General features: G+C 50.5%; 1 protein-coding gene across 2 annotated transcripts; it reads left to right on the plus strand.

Annotated features, from left to right (window-relative positions):
• Positions 1-6: 6 nt before the first annotated feature.
• BATF3 (basic leucine zipper ATF-like transcription factor 3) lies at positions 7-15508 on the plus strand. Of its 2 annotated transcripts, XM_004387533.2 has the most exons (4): positions 13-90; position 2207; positions 2921-3036; positions 15025-15508. In XM_004387533.2, exons 1-4 carry the CDS (start codon positions 13-15, stop codon positions 15208-15210), a joined length of 381 nt encoding a protein of 126 aa, XP_004387590.1. In that variant the 3' UTR covers positions 15211-15508. The 2 variants fall into 2 exon arrangements, with proteins under 2 accessions (XP_023597468.1, XP_004387590.1); XM_023741700.1 differs by lacking the exon at position 2207 and having other exon boundaries at positions 7-90; positions 2932-3036.
• Positions 15509-24065: the final 8557 nt, after the last annotated feature.

Genomic DNA, 24065 nt, shown 5'->3' on the forward strand with positions numbered 1-24065 from the left:
GGAGCGCCCGGCATGTCGCAAGGGCTCCTGGCCGCCGGCAGCGTCCTGCAGAGCAGCGTCGCGGCGCCCGGGAACCAGCCGCGGCCGCAGGTAGTGCCAGAGGCCCGGGGCGCGAGGAGCTGGGCGCTGGGTTCCGGGGTGGTGGCCGCCGGGCTGCGGGGGTGGAGGGCGCCCCCGGAGACGAGCAGGCGGGAGGGCGGACCCGGGGCCCCGGTGCGTGTGCCCTCTGCCCAGCCGCCCCTGGTGCCCTCACGGTGCCCGCGGCGCCTGGATGGGGACCCGGCTCCTGCGCCCCAAGCGGGCAGAGGCGAGAGGGCGCCGACGCCTGGCTGGCCCCGCACAGACGCGCTCCCGGCACGTGGGCTCCACGCTGTCCCGGGCGCAGCGCCATCCTTGCGCCGCTGTCCCACCGCCTGAGCGCTTGGCCTTTCACGGCCGCTCCGGTGACAGCCTGGGCGTGGAGAGAGGAGTTCGGCCCGAGGCGGGGGGCGGGGTGTGGGGGCCTGGTGCCGAGCCACTCCCAGCGCTCCCTCCAGCTGCCGCGGGAATGGGGAGCGCGGGACGCGCCAGCCCGGGAGTGCGGGGTGGGGGCCCCCAGCAGTGGGTACAGGCTCCACCCCCAGCGCGGGCGGAAACCCCTCACCCTCATCCAGACAGTCTTGGGCGCTGTCCCAGGCAAGTTCCACACCCACGCGCTGGGGAAACAGACAACGCTGCGCTCAGGGAGGGCCATCCGCGAGCTTTGCTTCCAGCGAGGGATCGAGACTGGGTCTTTTCATCTTTATGGCCTCGCCGAGCTCCTTGCGTGGCACATAATGTCATCGGTGACTCTGAGTCTCAGAGATCTCAGTTCGGGACTCGGCTTTGCCACACATTGGCTGAGTAGCCTTGGGCAATGTGCTTAACCTCCCTGAGCCTCAGTTTCCCCATCTGTAAAATGAATATGATAGCATCCACCTTTCAGGATTATTCTGAGGATTAAATGAAATATGGTTAATAGTTACATGACTATTTCAATACGTCGTGTCTTGATATGTGTTTCTGCGGGGTTGTCAGGTGTGGACAGGTATGTGGCTAAGCCCAGGTTAGAGGGTCAGCTCCCAGAGGGCAGATGTGGGCTGCCTCGTTGTTCAGGGACTAGCGCCCCATGACTTATGACCATGAGGAGTGAAGAGGCATGATTTGGTGGCAAGCACTGCGGAAGATGCCATAAAAAACAGCAGCGACCCAAACAGAGGCAAGTGGCTTACTGAGGGCGTGCTGCGTGCTGGGAGCTTTAAGACAAAACTCGCCTCTCAGCTTCTGAGCCCAAGCAATAGGCTGTTAGACTGGAAGGCCCATGAGATGACCGCCCATTTGTTCAGGGCTCGTATCCTCAGTGGCTGGAACAGTGGTCTGCAGGCGTAGGCGGCCGTGTTTATTGAAAACATGAGCCACACTTACAGTAGATGAGGGAATTGAAAATCGAGAGAATTTAAGCCATTTGCCCAACATCATATTCACAGTAAGAGTCGGAACCAGGATCCACGCTGTTCTAAAACCGTAGTGCTGTCTCTACACACATTTTCTCACTGCTTTTCTTTCTCACGTTCCATCGGTGTCTAACGGTGGTGTCCTGCTGTGATTACCAAGTCTTCTTTGCCCCTCGAAGCTTTCGTTTTTTGCACTTTGACGCTGTTCCTTTCAGCCTTGTCTCCAGGCCACTCCTGTTTGTGGTGTGTGTTATTTATCCTTCTTGTACACTATTATATTCTTACCTTCGCTGAAAATCTCTTTACCTGCAGTAACTTGAAGAGATGGTATGTGTCTTGCCTATTTGGAATACAAGAGCAGATAAAATGATAATTTTGTGTTATTAATATTTTTGTTTTCTATTAATAATAATTGAGTGGCTTGCCTGTGTTTGTGCTCCAGTAACCTCTTGGTTTTTAAATTCTTTAAGGGTAGTGTTGTTTTTTTTTTTCCCTTGGCATCTTCTTACAGGGTCTGGACAGCAAATACCGTTCTACTTCTCCATGGTTTCTGTAACTGAATGAAATGTTTTTATCATGGTACCTGCACTTTCTGCCTATCTGTTTCATGGTAATTCTTGTGGGATTTGACTAAGTTTGGCTAAAACTCATATAGAGATAAAAAAAACTTTCAAGATACATTGTAAATTTGCTTTCTGATTCACTTTGACTTCTGAAACAAAATGGCAGCCAAGCGTTGTTCAAATGAGCACGTTGTCTGTTGGTAGAATTCTGTGGTTGCACTTAAGTTATAACCATGATCTGCACAGAGCATCAGAAGCACCAGTTTGTATGTGGCATTGGGAAGCCTGGCACACAGCAAGTTCCAGATGACCTCTGGCTTTCCCATCTTGAAGGAGCAGCATCACAGCGCAGCTCCTCCAGGCACACGCCCTGTAGAGGTTTATGAGCACTGGTTTGGAGCCAACAGACCTGAGTTCCACTTCCCACTCAGCCACTTACTAGCCGTGGTACCTGGAGCAAGTTCCTTAAGCCCTCTGAGTTCCTTATTCCTCATCTTTCAGATGGTGGTCACACCACACGTTGCTCCGGGTGGTTGTGGGGATTAGCAGCTAAGCACGGTGAGTTATTGTTATCCCAGGAGCTTTGGTGGCACAATGGTAAAGAGCTCGGCTGCTAACTGAAAGGTTGGCAGTTTGATCCCACCCAGCGGCTCCACGGGAGAAAGATCTGGCAATCTGCTTCCATAAAGATTACAGCCTAGGAAACCCTATAGGGCAGTTCTACTCTGTCACATGGGGTTGCTATGAGTCAGAATTGACTGGAAGACACCTAACAAGTGCTGTGCACTGCAAATAAAATGGTGAAGTGTGACAGGCAATGCTGAGTGAAGAGGGAAAGCTGAGGGGGGTGAGGTGAGGGGCCTCACCTTCACACCTGACCAAAAGCCTTCCCCCAGAGTCCCGAAGATGATGACAGGAAGGTCCGAAGGAGGGAGAAGAACCGAGTTGCTGCTCAGAGAAGTCGGAAGAAGCAGACCCAGAAGGCTGACAAACTCCACGAGGTAAGACTGTGGTTGGGGTGGAGCCCCGTGGGAGCCAGCAGGAGGAGTGGCCCTTCGTCCTTGCACTGTGGGCAGAGGCAGATTATCCAATAGGCAAGGTAAGCACGGTGCTTACCCTGCTTACCAAATCATCTGTAGTGAATGATTTCACATTTTTTCACCACATCAAAGACTCTGCTTCTAGGTATGGCTGGCATCTGTCTCTCTCCCAACCCCACAGCGCCTTCCTACAGAATCAAAGCCTCTTTTCAAGTTTACAGTCCCTGACAGGAGCAGATGATCCGGTAAGCAAGGTAAGCACAGGCTTACCTGTGCTTACTTACTAATCTGTAGTGAACAGTTCCACTTGGGTTTCACCACATCTTTGCTAAAGTTCACTACAGATGATGAAGTTAATGTGAAATTCACTACAGATGATCTGGTAAGCAGGGTAAGCAAGGTGCTTGCCTTGCCTGTTGGTTAATCTGCCCCCGACCGTTGGGCTGGTGATGAGGTCTCATCCGTCATCACCAATTCAGCAACACACACAGCAAAATTCTGTGGGTCCCGCGGGGCTGCGCCACTGGTCCCTCAGCCCAGTGTTCCGAGTCTTTGCTCAGTGACATCTTCATTCCGCTCTACTCACTGGTTCCTTCCCACACACAAGTGTCTTTCATTATCAAACCAAACCAAAACAAAACCTCCTCTCGGTCCTGATTTCCTTTCAAGCTCTTATTGTTCCATTTCTTTCCTTCCCTCACTTCCCTGCTTCTTCAAATGATGATCTTACACCTACTGTCTCCATGTCCTCAGTCCCAGGCATTGGTTGAAGATTTGATCTATTTTCCCAACATGGGCGGTTCTCAGGTATCTCTCTCCAGGCAGGACTTCTGTCCTGGCCCTCAGCCTTCATGTCTCCCATGTCTCCAGATGGGTCTGCTGCAGGCTCCTCAGATGCAGCTTACTTATAACAGAATGCTCTGGGAGTCTAGGATTTGGTTTCTGCCACCCCATCCCACCCCGCAACAGACACACACACACACACACACACACACACACACACACACACACACACACACTTACACTTCCCGCCAGAGCTGCTCTCACCGAGGCCTCTATGCCTCTACCTGCCAGATCCAGGAGGCTCTTTTCTGCACTCATCGTCCTGGACCTCGCTGGAACATGGGACACCATAGACCACCCTCTTCTGGAAACCTTCCTCTCTTTAGCTTTTAAAAACCACTTTTCCTAGTTCTGCCCATTTTATCACTTTTTCTCGATCTCTTTGTTAGCTTTTCTTTTGTTTGTTTTTTCAACCTCTGTCTGTTTTCTTAAATGCTGGTGTTGACAGGGTTTTGGACTCTGCCCTCTTTTCTTCTCACCCTGGAAGATTTAATCTATTTTTCCACCATCAGCTCCCAACACGGGCAACTCTCAGGTGTATATCTCCAGAGGCAGGACCTCTGTCCTGAACCCAAGCCTTTGTATCTGCATGTCTGCTCAGATGTCTCCAGATGGGTCTGCTGCAGGCCCCTCAGATGCAACCTATTCACGACAGAATGTCCGTCCGCCCCGGAGCTTCCCCTTCACGCTGTCTTCATGTTGTACTCCATGGAGCTAACCATCTTTCTCATTACCCAAATCAGGAGCCAGGGCTTTATCCTAAACTCTTGTGTTTTTCTCAACTCCTATGTGTAATCCCACAGCCAGGACGTGGGAACTGTTTCAGTCAGAAACTGGCCTGGGAGGAACCCAAGGATCTCTCCAGAGATCTGCTGCCAGTGTGCGCTCTTTGTCTTTGTCCTGGGCCAACGTGCAGAGTTCAGAATGTTAGCTGAGCTCTCTCCCACCACGCTTTCTTGTCGTGGATTGTCTCAGCAAGGCCAGCCTGCCAACACAGGAGACTCTGAGGTCTTATGGGGCGGGGGATGCAATCTCCCTTTCTTCAACAGTGAAGAGACAACAGTGTAGTAGGCCTGTGCTCCAGGGAGGGGAGACATACTGATACAAGCTCACGGTGCGGTGTAAATTATAAACGTCTGATTCCTTCCTGGGAGCAGGGAGGCCGGGCCCTAGAAGCAGGAGACGATTGTCACAATTTTGTTTCACAGTCGTTCCAAGATCTGGCTCCCCACATCAATCTACCCTGACTTCCCGTGGCACAGCAGCTCCCCAGCTATGGCTGGAAGAGTTTCTCCAGACCAGGGAAGGCCCTTCGCAGCCCTCATCAGTTCTGTGAAATTTCCACGCAAGAACTGTGATGTCCTTTCTTCCTTTCCCCTGCTCCTGAAGCAATCGTGGTTCTAGTTTCCTATTACCAAATACGTCTTAGGAAGCACTTGCAGCTCAGAGTTAGGGCCCAGCCCGTGCTCAGACAACAGCTGGACAGCCAGGGCCCTTTCCCTCAAGAAGCTTCTAGTCCAGACCAGGTATAATAATGTCAGAAAACACCAGAGAACACTCGGTTGTAAGTCCCAAGTGATTATGTGTATAGTGGACACAGATCTTTCATGGAGCAAGGCTGAGTAGATCCATTCCACACATATTTATTAAGCAGAGTTGTGGGCAGGAGTCCCTGGGTGCTGCAAACGCTTAACTTTCAACATGCTTGGCTGCTAACCAAAAGACTGGAGATTTGAGTCCACCCAGAGGCACCTTGGTAGAAAGGCCTGGTGATCTACTTCTGAAAAATCAGCCATTGAAAGCCCCGTGGAGCACAGTTCTACTCAGACACACGTGGGGTCACCATGACTAGGAATTCACTCCATAGCAGCTGGTTACTGGTTAAGTGTGGGCAAGGCATTGCCATTGGGTCACAAAGAGTAAGCACTCATTCTTGTCCTTAGGAAACATCATATTTCCTAAGGAAGACATATTAGTGTCCCAAAGCTGCCGTAACAAATCTGTTGGCTTAAGACCATGAAAATTTATTGTCTTAATGTTTTGGAGGTTAGGAATCTGAAATGGGACTTGCTAAGCTAAAATCAAGATATTGGCAGGGCTGCATTCCTTCTGGGAAAAATCCATTTCCTGGCCTTTTCCAGCTTCTAGAAGCTTCCCACCTTCCTTGTCTGGGGCCCGTCCCTCCGTCTTCCAAGTCAGCAACGGCCTGTAGTCTTTCTCATTCTGCATCGCTCTGACTCTTCTTCTGTCATCTCAGCTCCTTCTCGGACGCTCCTGCTTACCTCTTTCACTTAGAAGAACCCTTGTGATGACATTGGGCCCACCTGGATCAGGATAATCTCCCCATCTCAATCCCATCTGCAGAGTCCCTTCTGCCATGTGTGGTAGCGTATTTATAGGAACTGGAGATTAGCTTGTAAACATCTTCGGGTGGCCATTATTCTGCCTACCACTGAAGGTTCCCACGTGTCTGTCAGTTGTCGTACTGTGGGGGCTTGCGTGTTGCAGTGATGCTGGAAGCTATGCAAGACCAGACACTCCACCCCCCCGCATGGAAGACCCTCAATGAGATGGACTGACACAGTGGCTACAACAATGGGCTCAAGCATAACAATTGTGAGCATGACGCAGGACCTGGCAGTGTTTCGTTCTGTAGTATGTAGAGTCGCTATGAGTCGGAACTGACTTGACAGCACCTAACAACAACAACAACCACTGAAGGTGACAAATACTCATATAATGTTACTGCAGTGCCAACAAAGATGCTCCCGTGAGCGCTGGGTCTCTCTCAGTTTCCATCGTTGTTGGGTTTGATAGCCAAGTGAGCTGGGTGCCATGGAAACTAGAGATGGTGCCATGTTTGCTCCTGCCTGAATCTTCTTGGAACCGTGGAGTGGAGGGCCTGTCCCTAGGATCGTAGTATGTTCTTCTGCCCATGGACCGCACCACATGGCCCGTCATGCCAGCTGCCCTATCTAGACATGAGGCTATTGATCTGAAACCTGCTGACTCCATGGAAGGTCTCTCCTTTCTCTCTCTCTCTGTCGAGCCAGAGGAACACATCAGGATTATGCTCCACTGGCAGATCACCTCAGCAAGGCCACCTCAGCAAGGCCAACATTGTTGGAAAACAATGCTGGGGACGCCAGGACAGTGGTTTCATCTGTAGGAAGACCCCAAAGCTGTAGCCCACACCTTTCCCTCACTAGCTGCTCAAAAGGGCCATTGGTCACACAAGGTGTGAGGGGATGGGTGGCTGGCGCAGGAAGCTGGAAATCCATCCCAAGCTTTCTGCAAAACAAGAGGAACCCCCTCTCTGGGCTGGAAGATGCCATGTGAATACCCGCTTTTTTGTTGGCTCCCAGCCTCCTTCCAGGCTGAACATCACAGTTACGGGCTTCGGTGTTCTGCGTGGTCGACTGTTCAGTGGTAGAACATTGAATGATGTTTTTTTTAAACTTTGAAAAGCATGTTGGGGGTGGGGTGTCTGGTTAAAAAATGTGAAAAATAATTTTATATCGTCTCAATGAGTTGAGGACAGAGATCAGAACATTGCTATAGGTCACAGCAGAAAGCCGCTCAGGGTCTCAGGGTTCCTGGGGCAAGTCTACCAGTTCCCGTAGAGTTGATTCTGACTCATGGCGACCCCATGTGTGTCAGAGCAGAACTGTGCTCCACAGGGTTTTCAATGACTGATTTTTCAAAAGCAGATCAATAGGCCTTTCTTCTGAGGCACTCTGGGTGGATTCGAACCTCCAACTTTTTGGTTAGGAGCCGAGCGTGTTAACTGTTTACACCACCGAGGGACTCTGGGCCACGCCTAAAATCAAAAAAGTCTGTTGCTGTTGAGTCCATTCTGACTCCTAGCGACCCTATAGGACAGAGTAGAACTGCCCCATGGGGTTTCCAAGGAGCACCTGGTAGATTCAAACTGCTGACCTTTTGGTTAGCAGCTGTAGCTCTTAACCACTACCCCACCAGGGTTTCTGGGCTACGTCTAGGATGGGGAAAATGAGAGCTGCACATAGCGCATGGAAACCTTCTCCTCCAGCCTGAGGTGAGACTAGCTCGTCGGGAGGCACAGAGGGGCCCAGGAAGCAGCCGCTTGATGGCCACGATTGCTTGCTGCTCCTGGAGATACGAACTCATCCAAAGGACTTTACTCTTTCATTCCTCCGTCCCACACTCTGGGATAGCATGTTAAGTATTTTGAAGTAACTCAAGTTCTTGTCTTTCTTGAGCAGCATGAAGGGGAGTATTTCAAGCAAGACTTATTTGAAGTTTCCACTTTTCTCTCCTGCCCACCTCACTTCCACACCTCAGCTTCTCTTGTGCCTCTCTCACCTTCAACACCCTGAAACTCCTCCTCCATCCCCAGCGCTTGTGAGACTCTTTGGGTCTCTTGGCCACCTCCCTTCCCTCTCAGCTCTCCATCACCAGAGCCCAAAGGCTGTCCAACAAGGTGGGGCGTCCTTGGAGGGCAGGACAAAGGGAGACGGTCTGGGGACACTCTTCAGCTGAAGTCTTCCCCTTGGGGTGTGATTGCTGGAAGGTGGACAGGACTGGTGAGAAGCGGTTCCTAGCGTGTGTCTGTGCGCCTCGCTGTTCCCTGTGGGTTTCAAATCTTCCCTTCAGGGCTCTTACACCTCTCATGGGAACTTCGACTTCTGCTCTTCTCAACACCAGGCGCACACCCAAGTCCGCATGCACATAAGGGACCAAATGAGCAGTCACAGTCTCTGAGACAAGGCCAACGGTGGCTCAGAAGTGGGTCAGACTGGTTCAAGCTGGGCACCTAAAGGTGTCAGTCAGACTGAGAAAGAATTTTGAGTCAGAAAGGGAAGGCAGTGATGCCATCCTAAAGAGCCCCAAATGTCTCAAGCTCACAAGGGCTTGGGCAATATGGTTGTGGTATGTGTTGCCATGGTTCCTTGCACGTTCTAAGAGGATGCTTTGTGTCAGTACACTTGGTTTAGAAACTGATGATGACACTAATTTGTACAGCCGTTGTTGGTGACACAATTTGCTTGCTGGGAAGTGCATCAGCTCAAGGCTTGGGAATGGACTTCTTGTAAAATCCTGGGCACTTACAACCCCTCGCTGCTGGTAACCACCGTGGGGAAATTTGGGCCCCAGCACTGTCAGGAGAAGGCAGAGTTGCTGTTGCTGTATGAGAGCTGCAGTTGAAATCAGGGATCTGGGCCCAGCTCGGTGTGACCTTGGAAATACGCTGTATCCCTCAGAGCTTTGGCTCTCCTGCTTGTGAAATGGGGTCTGTGGTGGCCCTGTGTCCTCTTGGCGGCCTTTTCTTACTCCTCCTTTCTTTCTCTCCCTAATTATCATCTCTGGTCCCTGGTACACGCATTGGCGTCTTTACTGGTCCCTGATCCTTTCCTCTGCCTCGGGGGCACCCTGGAGCCCAAATACCCGCAGACAGTTCCTTGTTCCCCTGATAACCTCTTTCAGATGGCCAACCCAGGGTTTCTCAGCAATGACACTACTGACATATAAAAAAAGAAAACAAAGCCATTGCGATCGTGTCGATTCTGACCATACGACCCTGCAGGACAGAGGAGAACTGCCCCATAGGATTTCCAAGGAGCAGCTGGTGGATTCCAACTGCTGACCTTTCGATTAGCAGCCAAGCTCTTCGCCACTGCACCACCAGGGCTCGGCTGCTAACCAAAAGGTCGGCAGTCGGAATCCACCAGCCACTCCTTGGAAATCCTATGGGGTAGTTCTCTGTCCTGTAGGTTTGCTGTGGGTTGGGATCGACTCAGTGGCAACGGGTTATTGACATTAAAAAAAAAACAAAAAACCATTGCCGTCGAGTCGATTCCAACTCAGCGACGCTAGGGCTGGATAATTCTATGTTGTGTGTGGGGCTGTCCTGTACATTGTAGGATATTTAGCAGCATCCCTGGCCTCTACCCACTAGATGCGTTGCACCCCTTCCCCTGAGTTGTGACAACCGAAAATGTCTGCAGACATTGCCACATGTCCCCTTGGGGGGCCAGGATCCACCGGTAGAGAAGCACTGCCCCAGCCAGGGCTGGATTTGGGTAAGTTCATCCCCCCTCTCTAGCTCTCTGCTCGCAGTGTGTTCCCTGGCAGCGAAGCAACCACAGCCCCTGCAGCGAATGAGACGAAACTCAGCAGGATTTGAGCTGAACTGATCATCTCTTTGGACTTAACAAAGGGGCTAATGTTCTTTACTTCTTTTCCATTTGTGTTAAGTCCGAGTAATTTCTTTTTAGTGTGAAAGTGGTTTTTATTCTTTCCTAGTTGTTCCACTTGCTGTTCTCTGGCCTGCTCTTCCGCCCCTCCCAGATTATCTTGTTGCTTTATAGAAAGACGATTTCGACTCCTTCTCTCTTTCTTATTCCTCAGCTCGATAAACATCCACCAACAGATTTATGAGTAAAAATAAGTCCCGGAAGAGAAAGTCACTGAGGGGATGGCAAACGTGGGCCTGGCCCATGGCCCGGGGACAGGCCGCTCTGACGCCTTTTGAGCTGGGGTTTGGGGAAGACAAAGGCACCCCAGAAAGGCGCCTGGCAGGACTCCTGATAGCCTCCGGAGATGAAGCTCAGAAACGCAGATTGTCTCCCCACAGAGTTCTGTAATCCTGGAAAGGCTGCTTGGAATACTCTGCCAAAGGAAGAGAGCTTCCTGTTCTGTGGGTCTCATGATCTTGTAGAAATTTACTCTTGGAAACTCAGAGGCTTTACAGGTTTATGCCTGTTTCTCTGAGAGGTACCCTTGCTTGTAGTTAGTTGGCGTCGAGTTGATTCCGACTCGTGGGGACCCATGTGTGCAGAGTAGAGCTGTGCTCCACAGGGTTTTCAAGGCTGTGACCTTTTGGGAACAGATTCTGAGAGGCACCCTTGCTTGTTGTTAGTTGGTACCGAGTTGATTCCGACTCGTGGGGACCCATGTGTGCAGAGTAGAGCTGTGCTCCGTAGGGTTTTCAAGGCTGTGACCTGTGGGCACAGATCACCAGGCCTTACTTCCGAGCCGTTTCTGGGTGGGTTCGATCCACCAGCCTGTCAGCTAGTGGTTGACCGTGTAGTCATTTGTGCCCCCCCAGGGCACCTTGCTTCCTGTTCCTTGGAATCGAGTTAAAATGTTAGCTCCTTGGAACTGTTCCCGTTTACTGTCATTGCACTTCAAGGTGAAGAGTATTTTCTAGTTGCAGGGCGGGGCATGTGTGTGTGTGTACATGCATGTGTGTATGTGTGCACATTGTGTCTGCGTGTGCGTGCATGTATACGTGTGTGTGCATGTGTCTGCATGAGCGCATGCGTGAGGGCATGTGTCTGTGCGCATGCCTGTATGTGTGCATATGTGTATGTCTGTTCATGCGTGTGTGTACATGTGTGTATATGTGTCTGTGCATGTGTCCCTGTGTGCATTGGTGAGTGTGTGTGCATATGTGTGTCTGTGTGTGTACGTGCGCGTATGTGTGTCTCTGCACGTGTGTGCATGCGTGTGTGCATGCGTGTGTCTGTGCATGTGTCTGCATGCATGCATGTGTGCATATGTGTATGTGCATGTGTGTGTGCGGGCATGTGTGCACATGTCCATGTGTGCATTGGTGAGCGTGTGTGCGTTGTGTGTCTGTGCATGCGTGTGTGTGCATGTATGTGTGTCTGTGCACGTGTCTGCATGCATGCATGTATGTGTGCATATGTGTATGTGCATGCGTGTGTGTCTGTGCACATGTCCGTATGTGCATTGGTGTGTGTGCATATGTGTGCCTGTGCATGTGTGTTTGTGCGTGTATGTGTGTCTCTGCACATGTCTGTGCGTGTGTGCCTGTGTGTGTGCATGTATGTGTGTGTCTCTGCACGTGTCTGTATGTGCATGCGTGTGTGTGTGCATGCGTGTGTGTCTCTGCACATGTCTGTGCGTGTGTGCATGAGTGTGTGTGCATGTATGTGTGTGTCTCTGCACGTGTCTGTATGTGCATGCGTGTGTGTGTGCATGCGTGTGTGTCTCTGCACATGTCTGTGCGTGTGTGCATGAGTGTGTGTGCATGTATGTGTGTGTCTCTGCACGTGTCTGTGCGTGTGTGCATGTGTGTGTGCATGTATGTGTGTGTCTGCACATGTCTGTGTGTATGTGCATGCGTGTGTGTGTATGTGTGTGTCTCTGCACGTGTCTGTGCGTGTGTGCATGCGTGTGTGTGTATGCACATGTCTGTGTGTATGTGCATGTGTGTGTGTGTGCATGTATGTGTGTGTCTCTGCACGTGTCTGTGCATGTGTGCCTGTGTATGTGCAGAGCTGCAGTCTGTCTCACCCTTTCTTGTACTCAGACTTCCCAGGATGCCCCATCCGGCCACCATCCCTCCCCTTGCCTATGGAGGGCTTTGTTGCTGGGTTTATAGGCTGGATTCTGACTCCAGGACCAGAGCTTGTTAGAGGCCAGAGAAGAGCATGAGGGGCATGGGAGGCATGGAGGAGGACTGAAGGCAGACGGGGCCAGTGCATGAGTGAGGATGGCCACAGTCTGACCCAGGACAGCCTTGGGGAGAGGTGTGAGGCCTGCTGCCTTGGAGAGGGTTCCAGCTCACACTGGGAGGCTGCCTGGGATGGGCAGGAGACAGAGGAAAGGCTCAGATAGCTTCTGCCTGCAGCCCCTTTGGACCCTGGGTTCTGAAAGGGAGGAAGGTGCCTCAGGAAGGTGGGAGAGAAGAAAGAGGGTAAGAGAAGGAGACAGAAGGTGAAGGGGAGAGTCACTGAGCATGTGGGTGCTGGCACTGTGCCCCTCAGGCAGGGGTACAGGGGAGGGTAGCAGAGGCTGTGATATTTGGGGAGAGACATTATTTAACATAAGTGAGATTGACTACAAGACTGAATAGAACACATAATAGAAGATGTGGCTCAGATAGGTCCTGTGATCAGGGAAGCCTTCCTGGAGGTGGTGGGCCTGGTCTTTGCCTACACAGAAAAGAAGGAAGACAAGCCAGTTGAGGTAAACTGCATCAGCAAAAGGGCAGAGCTGACAATTTGCATGTATCTTCGGGGGCTGTAAGAAAGACTTTTAAAATGATTTTGTTTAGTGATATTTAGTGCTGTTTCTCTAATAAGAGAGAAGGTGTGATGCATAGTAGGTTAGAGTCCCCAGCCCAGGAAAAGCATGGCATTCATGGGGCAGCAAAGCATAATGATATGAGTCAACCCAGAAATGAATGGAAACAGCATTTCTGCATGATTTAACTAAGATTGTCAGCCTGGAGAAGGTCTCTATTGGCGTGCTGTAGGGCTCTACAATTGGCTCTGTGTTGTAGACCTCAACGATTTGGGTGAAGAAAAGGAAGACTTGCTTATCAATTTAATGGACAGTGGAAAGCTGTGTGGTATCACTAATCCATGAGACGATACAGTCAAGATTCAAAAAGGTTTGCTAGACTGGAATACGTCCCACTAACAAAGTGGAATTCTGTGGAGTTGGTGTGAAGTCCCACTCGGAAGCTCCAAAACATCAGCCATCCAAGCACAGACTCCAAAGCAGATGTAGTTGAAGTTTACACTTCCCTGCAAGCTCAGGAAGCATCACCAGCGAGGGGCCGCTGAGGGCTTGGGTCAGCGTGTGGGGGCACCATGCTTTGTCCTCCCCTGGCCAGCCACCCCAGAATTATGCAGTGCATTTGGGGAGCAGCAGTGTCTCAGAGAGTCTGTCAAATTGGAGTGTGTCTCAGGGGTGGTCTCCAGGAGGGCAGCGGGGCTGGGAGTCCTGTCACCCAAGGTGCTTGGCAGACCTAAGACAACTGAACTCAGGAAGGAGAGTAGCTAAAGGGAAGGGGCTGTCTTCTAACATTTTAAGAACCGTGATATTGAAAAAGTAGCGGATTTCCTCTGTGTAGTTCCATAAAGTGGAACTAAGCCCAATGCGTGTGTTTGAAGGAGAGGGGGATTATGGGTCAGTATAAAGAGGGTCATCGAAAAAGAGGAAGAGCATCAACAAGGTGGACTGACACAGTGGCTGCAACAATGGACTCAGACATAACAACAATTGTGAGGAGGGCCCAGCACCAGGCAACATCTTGTTCTGTTATACATGGGGTTGCTGTGAGTCGGAGTCGACTTGAGGGCACCCAACGACAATAAGGAGGAGCTTTTTAGTAGAGCAGCCCAGAAGAGGCAAGGACTAAGAGTTAACAGACGGAAGGTCTCTACACTGAGTGGGCTGGGCTAAAGGGTCTCCATGATCCCCTCCGGTTCTGAGCCTCTGTAATGTCTGATGCAACGGAAAGGTAACCAGTAAGTGCTCAAGCAAAGCCAAGGCAAAAGGTGTTTTATTTGTTTTTCATTTACTCCTGCAATCAACAAACACTGTTCCAGGCACTGGGCTGGGTGCTGAGGATATAGCAGTGAACCCAACAAAGACCTTATGGAAGCAGAGCAGCATTTGGGGGGGGTGGGGAGAAAGGGGCATAAAGAAACTTTTTGGGGTGAAGGAAATGTTCTATATCTTCATCAACATGGGTGTATACATTCGACAGAACTCATTGAATTATACACTTAAAATGAGTGCATTTTATTTTACGTAAATTATAAGGAGTCCACGGGTAGTTCCAATTGTTAAGCCCTTGCTACCTACCAAAAGATTGGTGGTTCAAACCAACCCAGAGGTGCTGTGGAAGAAAGGCCTGGTGATCTGCTTCTGGAAGGTCACAGTCAAGAAAACCCTATGGAATGCAGTTTTACTCAGACGCACGTGGGGTCCCCACGAGTCAGAATCAATTGATGACAACCGGTTTTGCTTTGTATTTTTGGTTTATACCTCAGTAAAGTCGATACCGAGCCCCGGTGGTGCAGTGGTTAAGATCCTGGCTCCTAACCCAAAGGTCGCCAGTTGGAATTCACCAGCCGCTCCTTGGAAACCCAATGGGGCAGATATAAAAAACAAAGGCCCTGCCCCATGAACGTTTCTAGTGAGAAGAGAGAGCTGTTGAGCAAACAGATGAATATGAGGGCTAGAAGGGGGGCTGACAATAGTGACGTGTGGGGGGAAGAAGGCGGGGGTCAGAGATGCTGGGAGAACAGAGGAAGGGAGTCTGGTTTCGGAAATGGTTTTGCTGACTCTTGTCTTCCCCAGGAGTATGAGTGCCTGGAGCAAGAGAATGCAGTGCTGCGGAGGGAGATCGGGAAGCTGACCGAGGAGCTGAAGCACCTGAGCGAGACGCTGAAGGAGCACGAGAAGATGTGCCCGCTGCTGCTCTGCCCCATGAACTTTGTGTCTGTGCCTCGGCCGGACCCTGTACCCGGCTGCCTGCCCCGGTGAAGCCAAGGACGCCCCCTCTGTGCAGTGAGGAACCTGGCTTTCTCCCCAGGAATGAGAGGCCTCCCTCCGCCTCTGCGCATCGGAGGACCTGTCACCCCTCCTCCTCCGCGGGGCTCAGGGGCCCTGTCCTCCGCCCACCGGGCCCCGCAGGAAGCCGCGCAGGCGCCTGGCTCCCGGGGCCCTTGAGCGGATGCAGGCCAGGATGCCAGCCTCAGCTTCTGTCACTTCTCATCCACTTTGGCAGCTAGGAGGTTCCGCTGTTAACGCAGAATCATTTCCTCCAGAATTTGGGTAATAAAGATGGTTCTCATGGCTTTTCCTTTCTCCAAGTTCTTGGAATTTAGAGACATAACACACTTTCTCTTCCTGAAGAGGCCTTTTTCAGTCTCCAGGTTTTTTTGTGGCTCTTGGATCTTGCTTCCCTCTCCTGTCCGTCTCCCTGACAGCCACATCCATGGTGGGCGTCCGTGGTGGACTGGGGAGGCCTTCTTGGGGACAGCGAGCAAAGGACAATGGGACTTCCCTGCCACCCCTATGCTTGCAGAAGTTAGACGTAGCTGGGTCGTGGAGGCGCTTGTCTTGTGCTTTGCCCAGCCCTGTGTCCCTGCCAGTTCTCGCACCCATGCTGGGTTGTCTGGGAAAGTTTTCTACCCTAGACTGGTTCTCCACTCTGTACACTCCCAGGCCACCTCCCCATTCCATCAGTAGGTACAGGAGCAGACAACAGATTTATCTCTGTCTTAGCTTGAGTCACAATTGACTAGGGGGAAACATATACCCTTATTTAAAACAAATAAATATTTGGGCAGATGAGGAGAGGAGCGATATCCTTCCAGAAGCCCCTCCCAGCTCCATTCTTTGAGGAAAAGCAGAACCATGCCAAGAACAGTTGACCCCAGGGAGGAAAGCAAATTGGGAAAGTGCTCCCTATGCCCCTCTAATTCTTGTCTTCCCTGGAACAGGATGGGGGTTGTGGAGGGTGGAGCCATCCTATCATAAAGGGAACAAGAAATGAGAACAGAAAGGAAAGTTCTTTGTTGCAAATGTAGATGATTTTAAAAGAGGAAAAAAGAAAGAAAGAAAGAAAAGGACGGAAATGGAAGGCGGCTCTGCCCAGGAGTGGTGACCTCACTGACTTCATAGGGTGACTAATCCCACTGTGCCCCACGAGCCCCTTCCGTGGGGAGGCCCCCTCCTATGGAGACCGCCTGGTCTCCCCTAACTTGTTCAGGTTGAAGGCTGCAGCATCCGCCTCGTCAGAGGCACTGGGAGGCTGATGCCTGCTGGGAATACTAGGCCAGAGCTTCCCAAATACAGCCGTTCAAGGGAATGACGGATCTTTTACTGCAAGAGACCTTCAAATCATGCAGTCCGACCCCTTCACTTCGCAGATGAGGCAGCAGAAGTACAGAGAGGAAGGGACTTGCTCAGCATAAGGAGCGGAACCAGACGAGACCCCATGCTCCACTGTTAATAGGGTCAGGCTGAAGCTGGGCAACAAGGAGGTGAGTTGGGGCGCGACCTGCTCAGCTGATGTCTAGCAGTGGCAAGTCCTGCCAGCCCGTCATGAGGCCAGCCAGGACTGCCCAGTGAAGGACAGCAGCCGGCCTGTGAAGAGTGACCTCAGAGCCAGGTCCAGGGGACGCTGTGGCTGAGTGTGAACGCGTGGACGTGTGTGCCTTGCACATGCAGGCACTTGGCTTCCGCTGTCTTTCAACCAGCACCTTTCTTGGCCCTGTAGGGGCACTTTACCCTCTGCCAGGTTGCCCCCTGATCCTGCAGTGCTTCCACGTTCTCCTGGCTGGCTGACCCCTCTAGCTGACCTGCCTCTGAAATCTGTCTGCTGCCCTGGCCCCTACAGTCTCTGCTGGTTCTGCCAGCCACTCCCACACTCCACTGCTGACCTGCATGGCCGTGCCTGCTGGCCGCATGGGCCTGATTCTCCCACAGTCCTGTCCAGCCTGACCTCATACACTCTCCCGGCTCCACAGAGCATTGAGAGACCAAGCTCCTTTCATTTCCTGGCTCTGTGCCCCCAAAGCCTTGGAGCCCCCCCACCCCCACCCCCACTGGATCCTCTGCTCTGACTGGGAAACCAGGGAGGGAAGAATCCACAGAGGACCGGGAGAGAGCCAGACCTGGAAGGGACCAGCACCAGTACCAGCACCAGCTACTGTCAAGTCGACGCCGACTCAGGGTGACCCCACGTGTGTCAGAGAGACCTGTGTTCCATAGGGTTTCCAATGGCTGATTTTTCACAAGTAGATTGCCAGGCCTTTCTTCCAAGGTGCTTCGCTTGGCATGAGAGTACATTCAGATTTTGCACCACCCAGGGACTCTCCAAGGAGGTGACATTTCCTCATTTTCCGCCTGCATTTCATTGGCCAGAACTCAGATGGCCACCATCAGTTCAAGGGAGGTGGAGAAATGAAGTCTAGCCACACGCCCCAAGGGAGGGGAGCTGGGCTTGGTGAGTATCTGCTAGTCTCCACTGCAAGGAGACGGAGCTTGTGCTCCCACCACATCACCGAGTCTTCCGGAGGTCACCAGTGAGCTCTGACTGCTAAATCTAACGGGCCCATCTCGGGCTTTTTCTCCCTTCACCTCCTAACAGGTTGACCCTGGCTTCTGCGTTTCCTCTTCTCTACCCTCTGCTTCTTGGCATAAAGCAGCTTGTCTTCTTTGAAACTCAGCCACATCCTTCCCTATGCCAAGAGCCCCCACATCTGTATCCAGAACCCAAGTCTTTCCTGAGGCGGACCTGTCCTTCCAATGGTCCCTCAGGTCTGAGAGGGCAACTCACAAGTGTATTCCACTCCACAGGTTCGAAGCTGTACCGTTATTTCTCTCTGTCTTCACGCCCTTAATAATGGCCTCCACCATCTGCTGAGCCAAACATCTAAGCATCGTGTCTGATTCCTCTGCGTCCAGGGTAACCCACCAAGTCTTGTGAGTTCTCTCTTCCACGCCTCCCCTGGATCCAGCTTTGCTGCGAGATGCTAATTCCTTTCTTTGCCACCAAGAACTTTATTTAAATTAACTGCTATCTGCAGGGGGCTGAAGATTTGCCCTCCTTCTGAAGCTGTGTATTTGTTAGTTTAAACTCACGTTTTGATATCAAAGTAGACAATTTAGAGGCAGCAACCGAAAACAGGGTTGCCCAGGGTAGAAGGTCATGGTGCTGGGGGCCGATTCCCCTCCCAGATGGCTGGAGATATGGTTTTCCAGAGTGCCGAGTCCTGGGTGGAGCAAATGCTTAAGTGCTCACTTACTAACCAGAAGGTAGTTCAAACCACCTACAGACGCCTCAGAAGAAAGGCCTGGTGATCTGCTTCTGAAAGGTCACAGCCACGAAAACCTTGTGGAGCAGAGTCCTACGCTGAAACAAATCACCGGACCGCAGCTGGCGGTGGGAAAGCCGAGCTCGGCCCCTGAGGAGTTCCTCGTCACGGTCTCAGCACCTTTAGGGCCTGTCTCAGCCCAGCTCCCAACTCTTCCTGGGAAAAAAGAAAGATTCTCTATAAACCCGAGAAACTGTTGTTTCTAGGCGGAAAGTAGAAAGGTTGCTGAGGGTGGGTTGGTTAGGTCGCATCACCCTGCTGCTGGGTGGCAGGTCTTGGGATGAAAAGTCTCCCAGCTGCTGCTGGGCTGGGAGGAGGGAGGCAGGCTGAGTAAGCACCCCCGCACCCACACAGAACCTCCCAGCAACCCTTGGGCATAGAAAGTGTCTGAGAGGGAGGGAGCCTTTCCTTTACACCCACGCAGCCATCCCACTTCCTGTCCACAATCACACTGCTATTGCAGCAGCTCAGCCTTGAAGCTTGGGGTTTCCATCACTGAATCAGGCCTCCATTTCAGCCCCCAAACTGGGTAAGAATGATGACTCTAACGGACAGGAAAGCCAGAGACCCGAAAACCCTCTCTTCTTTCCCATCAGTGCTGGGGTCTCCGCAGCCAGGACGCACTTACTGGCAGACGCTGTGGCTCCACCCCAGTGAGAGCTAGGAGGAAAGGGTGGCCCCAGCTCTCGCTGACCAGCTTCCCTCCGGTGGTACCAGAGGTGCTGACAGGGTCATCCCTGCCACAGCTGGAGGATGGATGGCATCAGCAGGAGAGAAGGAAGAAAAGGGGGAAGGAGGGGGGGAGAGAAGGGGCAGAAAGAAGGGGAGAGAGCTATGGGAGTCCCTGGGCTCTCACCTGAACCATCCCTGCTGCTGAGGAGGTTATGCTGACTCCCCAGGACAGACACTGTTGGAAAGCCAGCTGATAAAGCCCCTTCACGTGAGGGGTGAGGGTGGGCTAGCCGAGGCTAGTCTCTGCAAACTGCCTTACGGTGGAGTCAAGGGAAATTTCCTGGACTGCCCTCAAGGGAACTTTCCTGGACTGCCCGTTTGGAAATGGACCACCTTGAAGAAATTTTCCTACTTGCAAACAGTTAACGTGCTTGCCTGCTAACTGAAAGGTTGGAGGTTCAAGTCCACCCAGAGGCACCTTGGAAGAAAGACCTGACAATCTCCTTCTGAAAAATCAGCCACTGAAAACCCTACGGAGTGCAGCTGTACTCTGACACACGTGGGGTCGCCGTGAGTCAGGATCGACTCCATGGCAACTGGCTTTATCTGTTTGGGACAAAGGAGACCAGTCACCATGGACACCGTCACCATTCGCGTCGATAGCACATACACTCAAAGGTTTAACAGGAGGCGGTGCCCTTGGCATGGCATGCTTGAAGGGCTTGCACGCTGTGTTTAGGACGGGCTCTGCCCCTTGAGACAGCTCACCTGCTCTTTTGGGTGTTCTAGCATGACCTTTTCTGGTAAGACATTGTGAAGAAGATCTGAAATGTCATTGCAGACCAAAAACGCCACCAGCCCAGAATTCTGACCACAGCCCTGAGGGAACGTGCAAGGGAGAGTCCAGCGTTTGCATTCTACCACACCACCCTGAAAGGCCAGAGATGTACTTGGAACTTCCCTGCTTTCCCTTAATAATCTGCTACTCGTCTATCTACCAATTAATCAAAACTCTTCTTGAGTTGGTTTAAGTTTTTAGTCACCTTTTGCAGGGTGCAAGCTTCTGCTCTACTCTGCTCTGAATTCACCTCCCGCATGTCTGAATCCCAGGGGTGATGTGTTCTTGGATAGTGGTGTTGCCATTGCCCGGAATGCTGGAAACAAGACTGCTTCCCAACATCCCGGCTTCCGTGGAGCTTCCGTACAATCTTTCCCCTAAATCAGTGACAAGGGAAAAAAGTACCTTCCAAAATGTCACAAACCCACAGAAGGTTCAATTCACTAGGCAGTACTTTTTTGAAATTGAGAAAGCAAGAAAACTTGAGAAACACCTGCGGTGGCCAGCATCCTGAGATTAAAGACTCAAAGGAATTAGAAGACCAAACGAATGTACCTCACAGCAGTTCTTTAACTGTTATTTAAAAAAAAAAAAAAAAACACCCGCTGCCACCAAGTTGATTGCAACTCATAGCAACCGCATAGGACAGAGTAGAACTGCCCCACAGGGTTTCCAAGGAGCGGCTGGTGGTTTTGAACTGCCGACCTTTTGGTGAGCAGCCGAGCTCTTAACCACTGCGCCACCAGGGCTCCTTAACTGTCACAGCTACTCTTTTTACTAATTAAATATTGTTCAAATAATTGGTGGTTAAATACCTACTTTGTACGGGAGCAGCACCAGCAAGGGGGAAGCAATCCCTCACACCTTAATGATGAAGGCAGTGGTGGTTCAGTGGTAGACGTCTCACCTTCCATGCAGGAGACCCGGGTTCAATTCCTGGCCAGTGCGCCTGGTCCTCAGCCACCACTCATCCGTCAGTTGAGGCTTGCGTGCTGCTACAATGCTAGGCAGGTTTCAGTGGAGCTTCCAGACTAAGACAGACTGGGAAAAAAGGCCTGGCAATCCACTTCCAAAAATCAGCCAGTGAAAACCTATGGGTCTTAATGGTCCTATCCCCAGTTGCTCATGGATGGCACAGGTTTCGTTGTGCATGATGTTACCATGAGTCAGGGGCTGACTGGACGGCAGCTGACAATCAGGCTCCTTAACGGGCCTTAAAGGGCTGCCTTGTCATACAGCTTCTGCGATCTCAGCTCTAGACCTCTTTCAGTCCCAGCAGAGAAGATCTAATGATTTTTCCCATCTGGGCAGAACAGGGAACACCTGTTCAACCACGTCTCCATATATCAACTGTATAACACAGCGTCTAGCACATGGTCAAACAAACCAACAAACAAAAAACCTGTTGCCCTCGAGTCGATTCCGACTCACAGAGACCCTAGAGGACAGGGTTGAACTGCCCCAGAGGGTTTCCGAGGCTGTGATCTTTACGGAAGCAGACCACCACGTCTTTCTGCTGTGGAGCTGCTGGTGGGTTCGAACTGCTGACCTTTTGGTTAGCAGCCGAGCGCTTAACCACTGCGCCAGCAGGGCATGGTAAACACCTTAAAAATCTGCTTGATGATCAGTTGAATGAATGCTTATTCCCTCTCTAACGTCCGCCCAAATTAAGCCCTCATCCTGTTCCCCCAGATCATTTAACGTTACCCTGTTTGTGATGGGAATTTCTCCTTACTGTTCCCTGTTTAACTTAACCTACGTCCTCGGGGCCTGTCGTTCTTTGTCCGGGCAAGCATGTCCGTTGTAGGTTAGGAATTCCCTGAAGTCAGCAGTGACGCTAAGTCCTCTGTTTACAGCATCAATCGGATGCTTACTAACAATGGTGAGAGTGACGATAAGTTGCTGAGGATGACGGTGGTGATGAGGGGCACAAAGGCCCACGGGACTCAAACCTCTTCAGTTGTTAACTTTTATTTCAACACTGTAAATATGGTTGCCATATTCTCATTACTATTTAAGTCCTTACTATTTGCTTAAAAAACCCATTGCCATCGAGTCAATTCCAACTCATAGTGACCCTATAAGACAGACAACTGCCCCACAGGATTTCCAAGACTGTAAATCTTTATGGAAGCAGACTGCCACGTCTTTCTCCCACAGAGCCGCTGGTGGGTTCAAACCGCCGACTTTTCAGTTAGCAGCCAAATACTTTAACCACAGCACCACCAGGGCTCCTGAATATTTGTTTAGGGTTAATTAATTTATGTTTTATCACCCACATAATAGTGCACAGAGGAGGTGGATACACAAATCATCAGTGGCTCTGTTCTAGAGAGAGAAAGAAAAATTACAAAGGTTGGCATGTAGAGGAAAAGTTAAATGGAAAACTATTCATTGTCTAGGAAACATTCCTCAGATTATCTGATTATAGACTTTAGTGTCTTTGGGCTATTTTACAACTCTGCAAACTGTAGCTGGGGTCACTGAGTGGTGGAGATGGTTAACATACTCGGCTGCCAACCGAAAGTTTGGAGGTTGGAGTCCACCCAGAGGCACGTTGGAAGAAAGGCCTGGAGACCTATTTCTGGAAAACCAGCCATTGAAAACCCAAGACTCTCCAGAAATAAACCCACACGTCTATGGCCAACTAATTTTCGACAAGGGTGCTGAGTCCATTCTATTCAGAAAGAAGGGTTTGTTCAATAAATGGTGCTGGGAAACTTGGATTTCCACATGCAGAAAAACAAAACAGGATCCGTGCCTCACGCCATACACAAAGACAAATTCAAAATGGATTAAGGACCTAAACGTGCAAACTAAAACCATAGCATTTTTAGAAGAAACAGCAAGGGCAACGCTGTCAGGCCTAGCTTTCCACAATAGATTATCTAACACGACAACAGAAGCACAAACAGCAAAAGACAAAAGAAGTAGCCGGGACCTCATAAAAATTAAAAACTTTTGTTCTTCAAAAAACTTTGCCAAAAAACTAAAAAGACAAGCTACTGACTGGGAGAATATCTTCAGAAACCATACATTCAACAAGAATCTAATAATCAAAATACACATAAAACTTCAAATTAACAAAAAGACAGATAACTCAATCATAAAATGGGCAAAGGACTTGAATAAACATTTCACCAAAGAGGACATTCAAATGGCCACCAAATACATGAAAAGATGCTCAGCATCATTAGCCATCAGAGAGATGCAAATCAAAAGTACAATGAGATACCATTTTACTCCAACTAGGATGGCTGAAATAAAACAAAATAGAAAACAACAAATACTGGCAAGGATGTTGGAGAAATTGGAACTCTTACCCATTGCTGGTGGGAATGCAAAATGGTACAGTCGTTGTGGAAAACAGTGTGGTGGTTCCTCAAAAAACTAACAATAGAACTACCATATAATGCAGCAATTCCACTCCTAGGTATATACCCAAAAGACTTAAAAGCAGAGATCCAAACAGAGACTTGTACACCAGTGTTCATTGCAGCACTATTTACAATAGCCAAAAAGAGGAAACAACCTAAGTGCCCATCAACAGATGAATGGATAAACAAAAAGTAAGTCATACATACAATGGGATACTACTCAGCCAGTAGGAAAAATGAAGTCTTGATACATGCTACAATATGGATGAAGCTGGAAGACATTATGGTGAGTGAAATAAGTCAATCACAAAAGGACAAATATTGTATGACCTCACTTATCTAAAAAGACAAGACAAGGCAGACATATCGAGAACAAAGTTTATTACTGGTTACCAGGGGCGTGCGGGAGGGGGAAAGAGGGGTTAACGATGATGGAAGTATTGCACACCTGGTTAATGTAATTGCCGTCAATAAGTTGTACACCTGTAAAAAGTAGAATTGGCAAAAGTTGTGTGATAGATATATTTACAACAACGACAAAAAGAAAAAAAAAGAGTAGCTACTGAGGCTGCTTATGTACAACCGAACACCTCATGGGATTTGGTTTCTTGGTCTGGAGGTTTGGGG

Source organism: Trichechus manatus, unplaced genomic scaffold (assembly GCF_000243295.1).
Source record: "Trichechus manatus latirostris isolate Lorelei unplaced genomic scaffold, TriManLat1.0 scaffold00187, whole genome shotgun sequence".
In the NCBI taxonomy this organism is placed as follows: Eukaryota; Metazoa; Chordata; class Mammalia; order Sirenia; family Trichechidae; genus Trichechus; species Trichechus manatus.

Coding starts and splice junctions, on each gene's coding strand:
- BATF3 (XM_004387533.2), top strand. CDS start 13: ATGTCGCAAGGGCTCCTGGCCGCCGGCAGCGTCCTGCAGAGCAGCGTC. Junction 3,037..15,024: donor AGGCTGACAAACTCCACGAG/GTAAGACTGTGG, acceptor TGTCTTCCCCAG/GAGTATGAGTGCCTGGAGCA.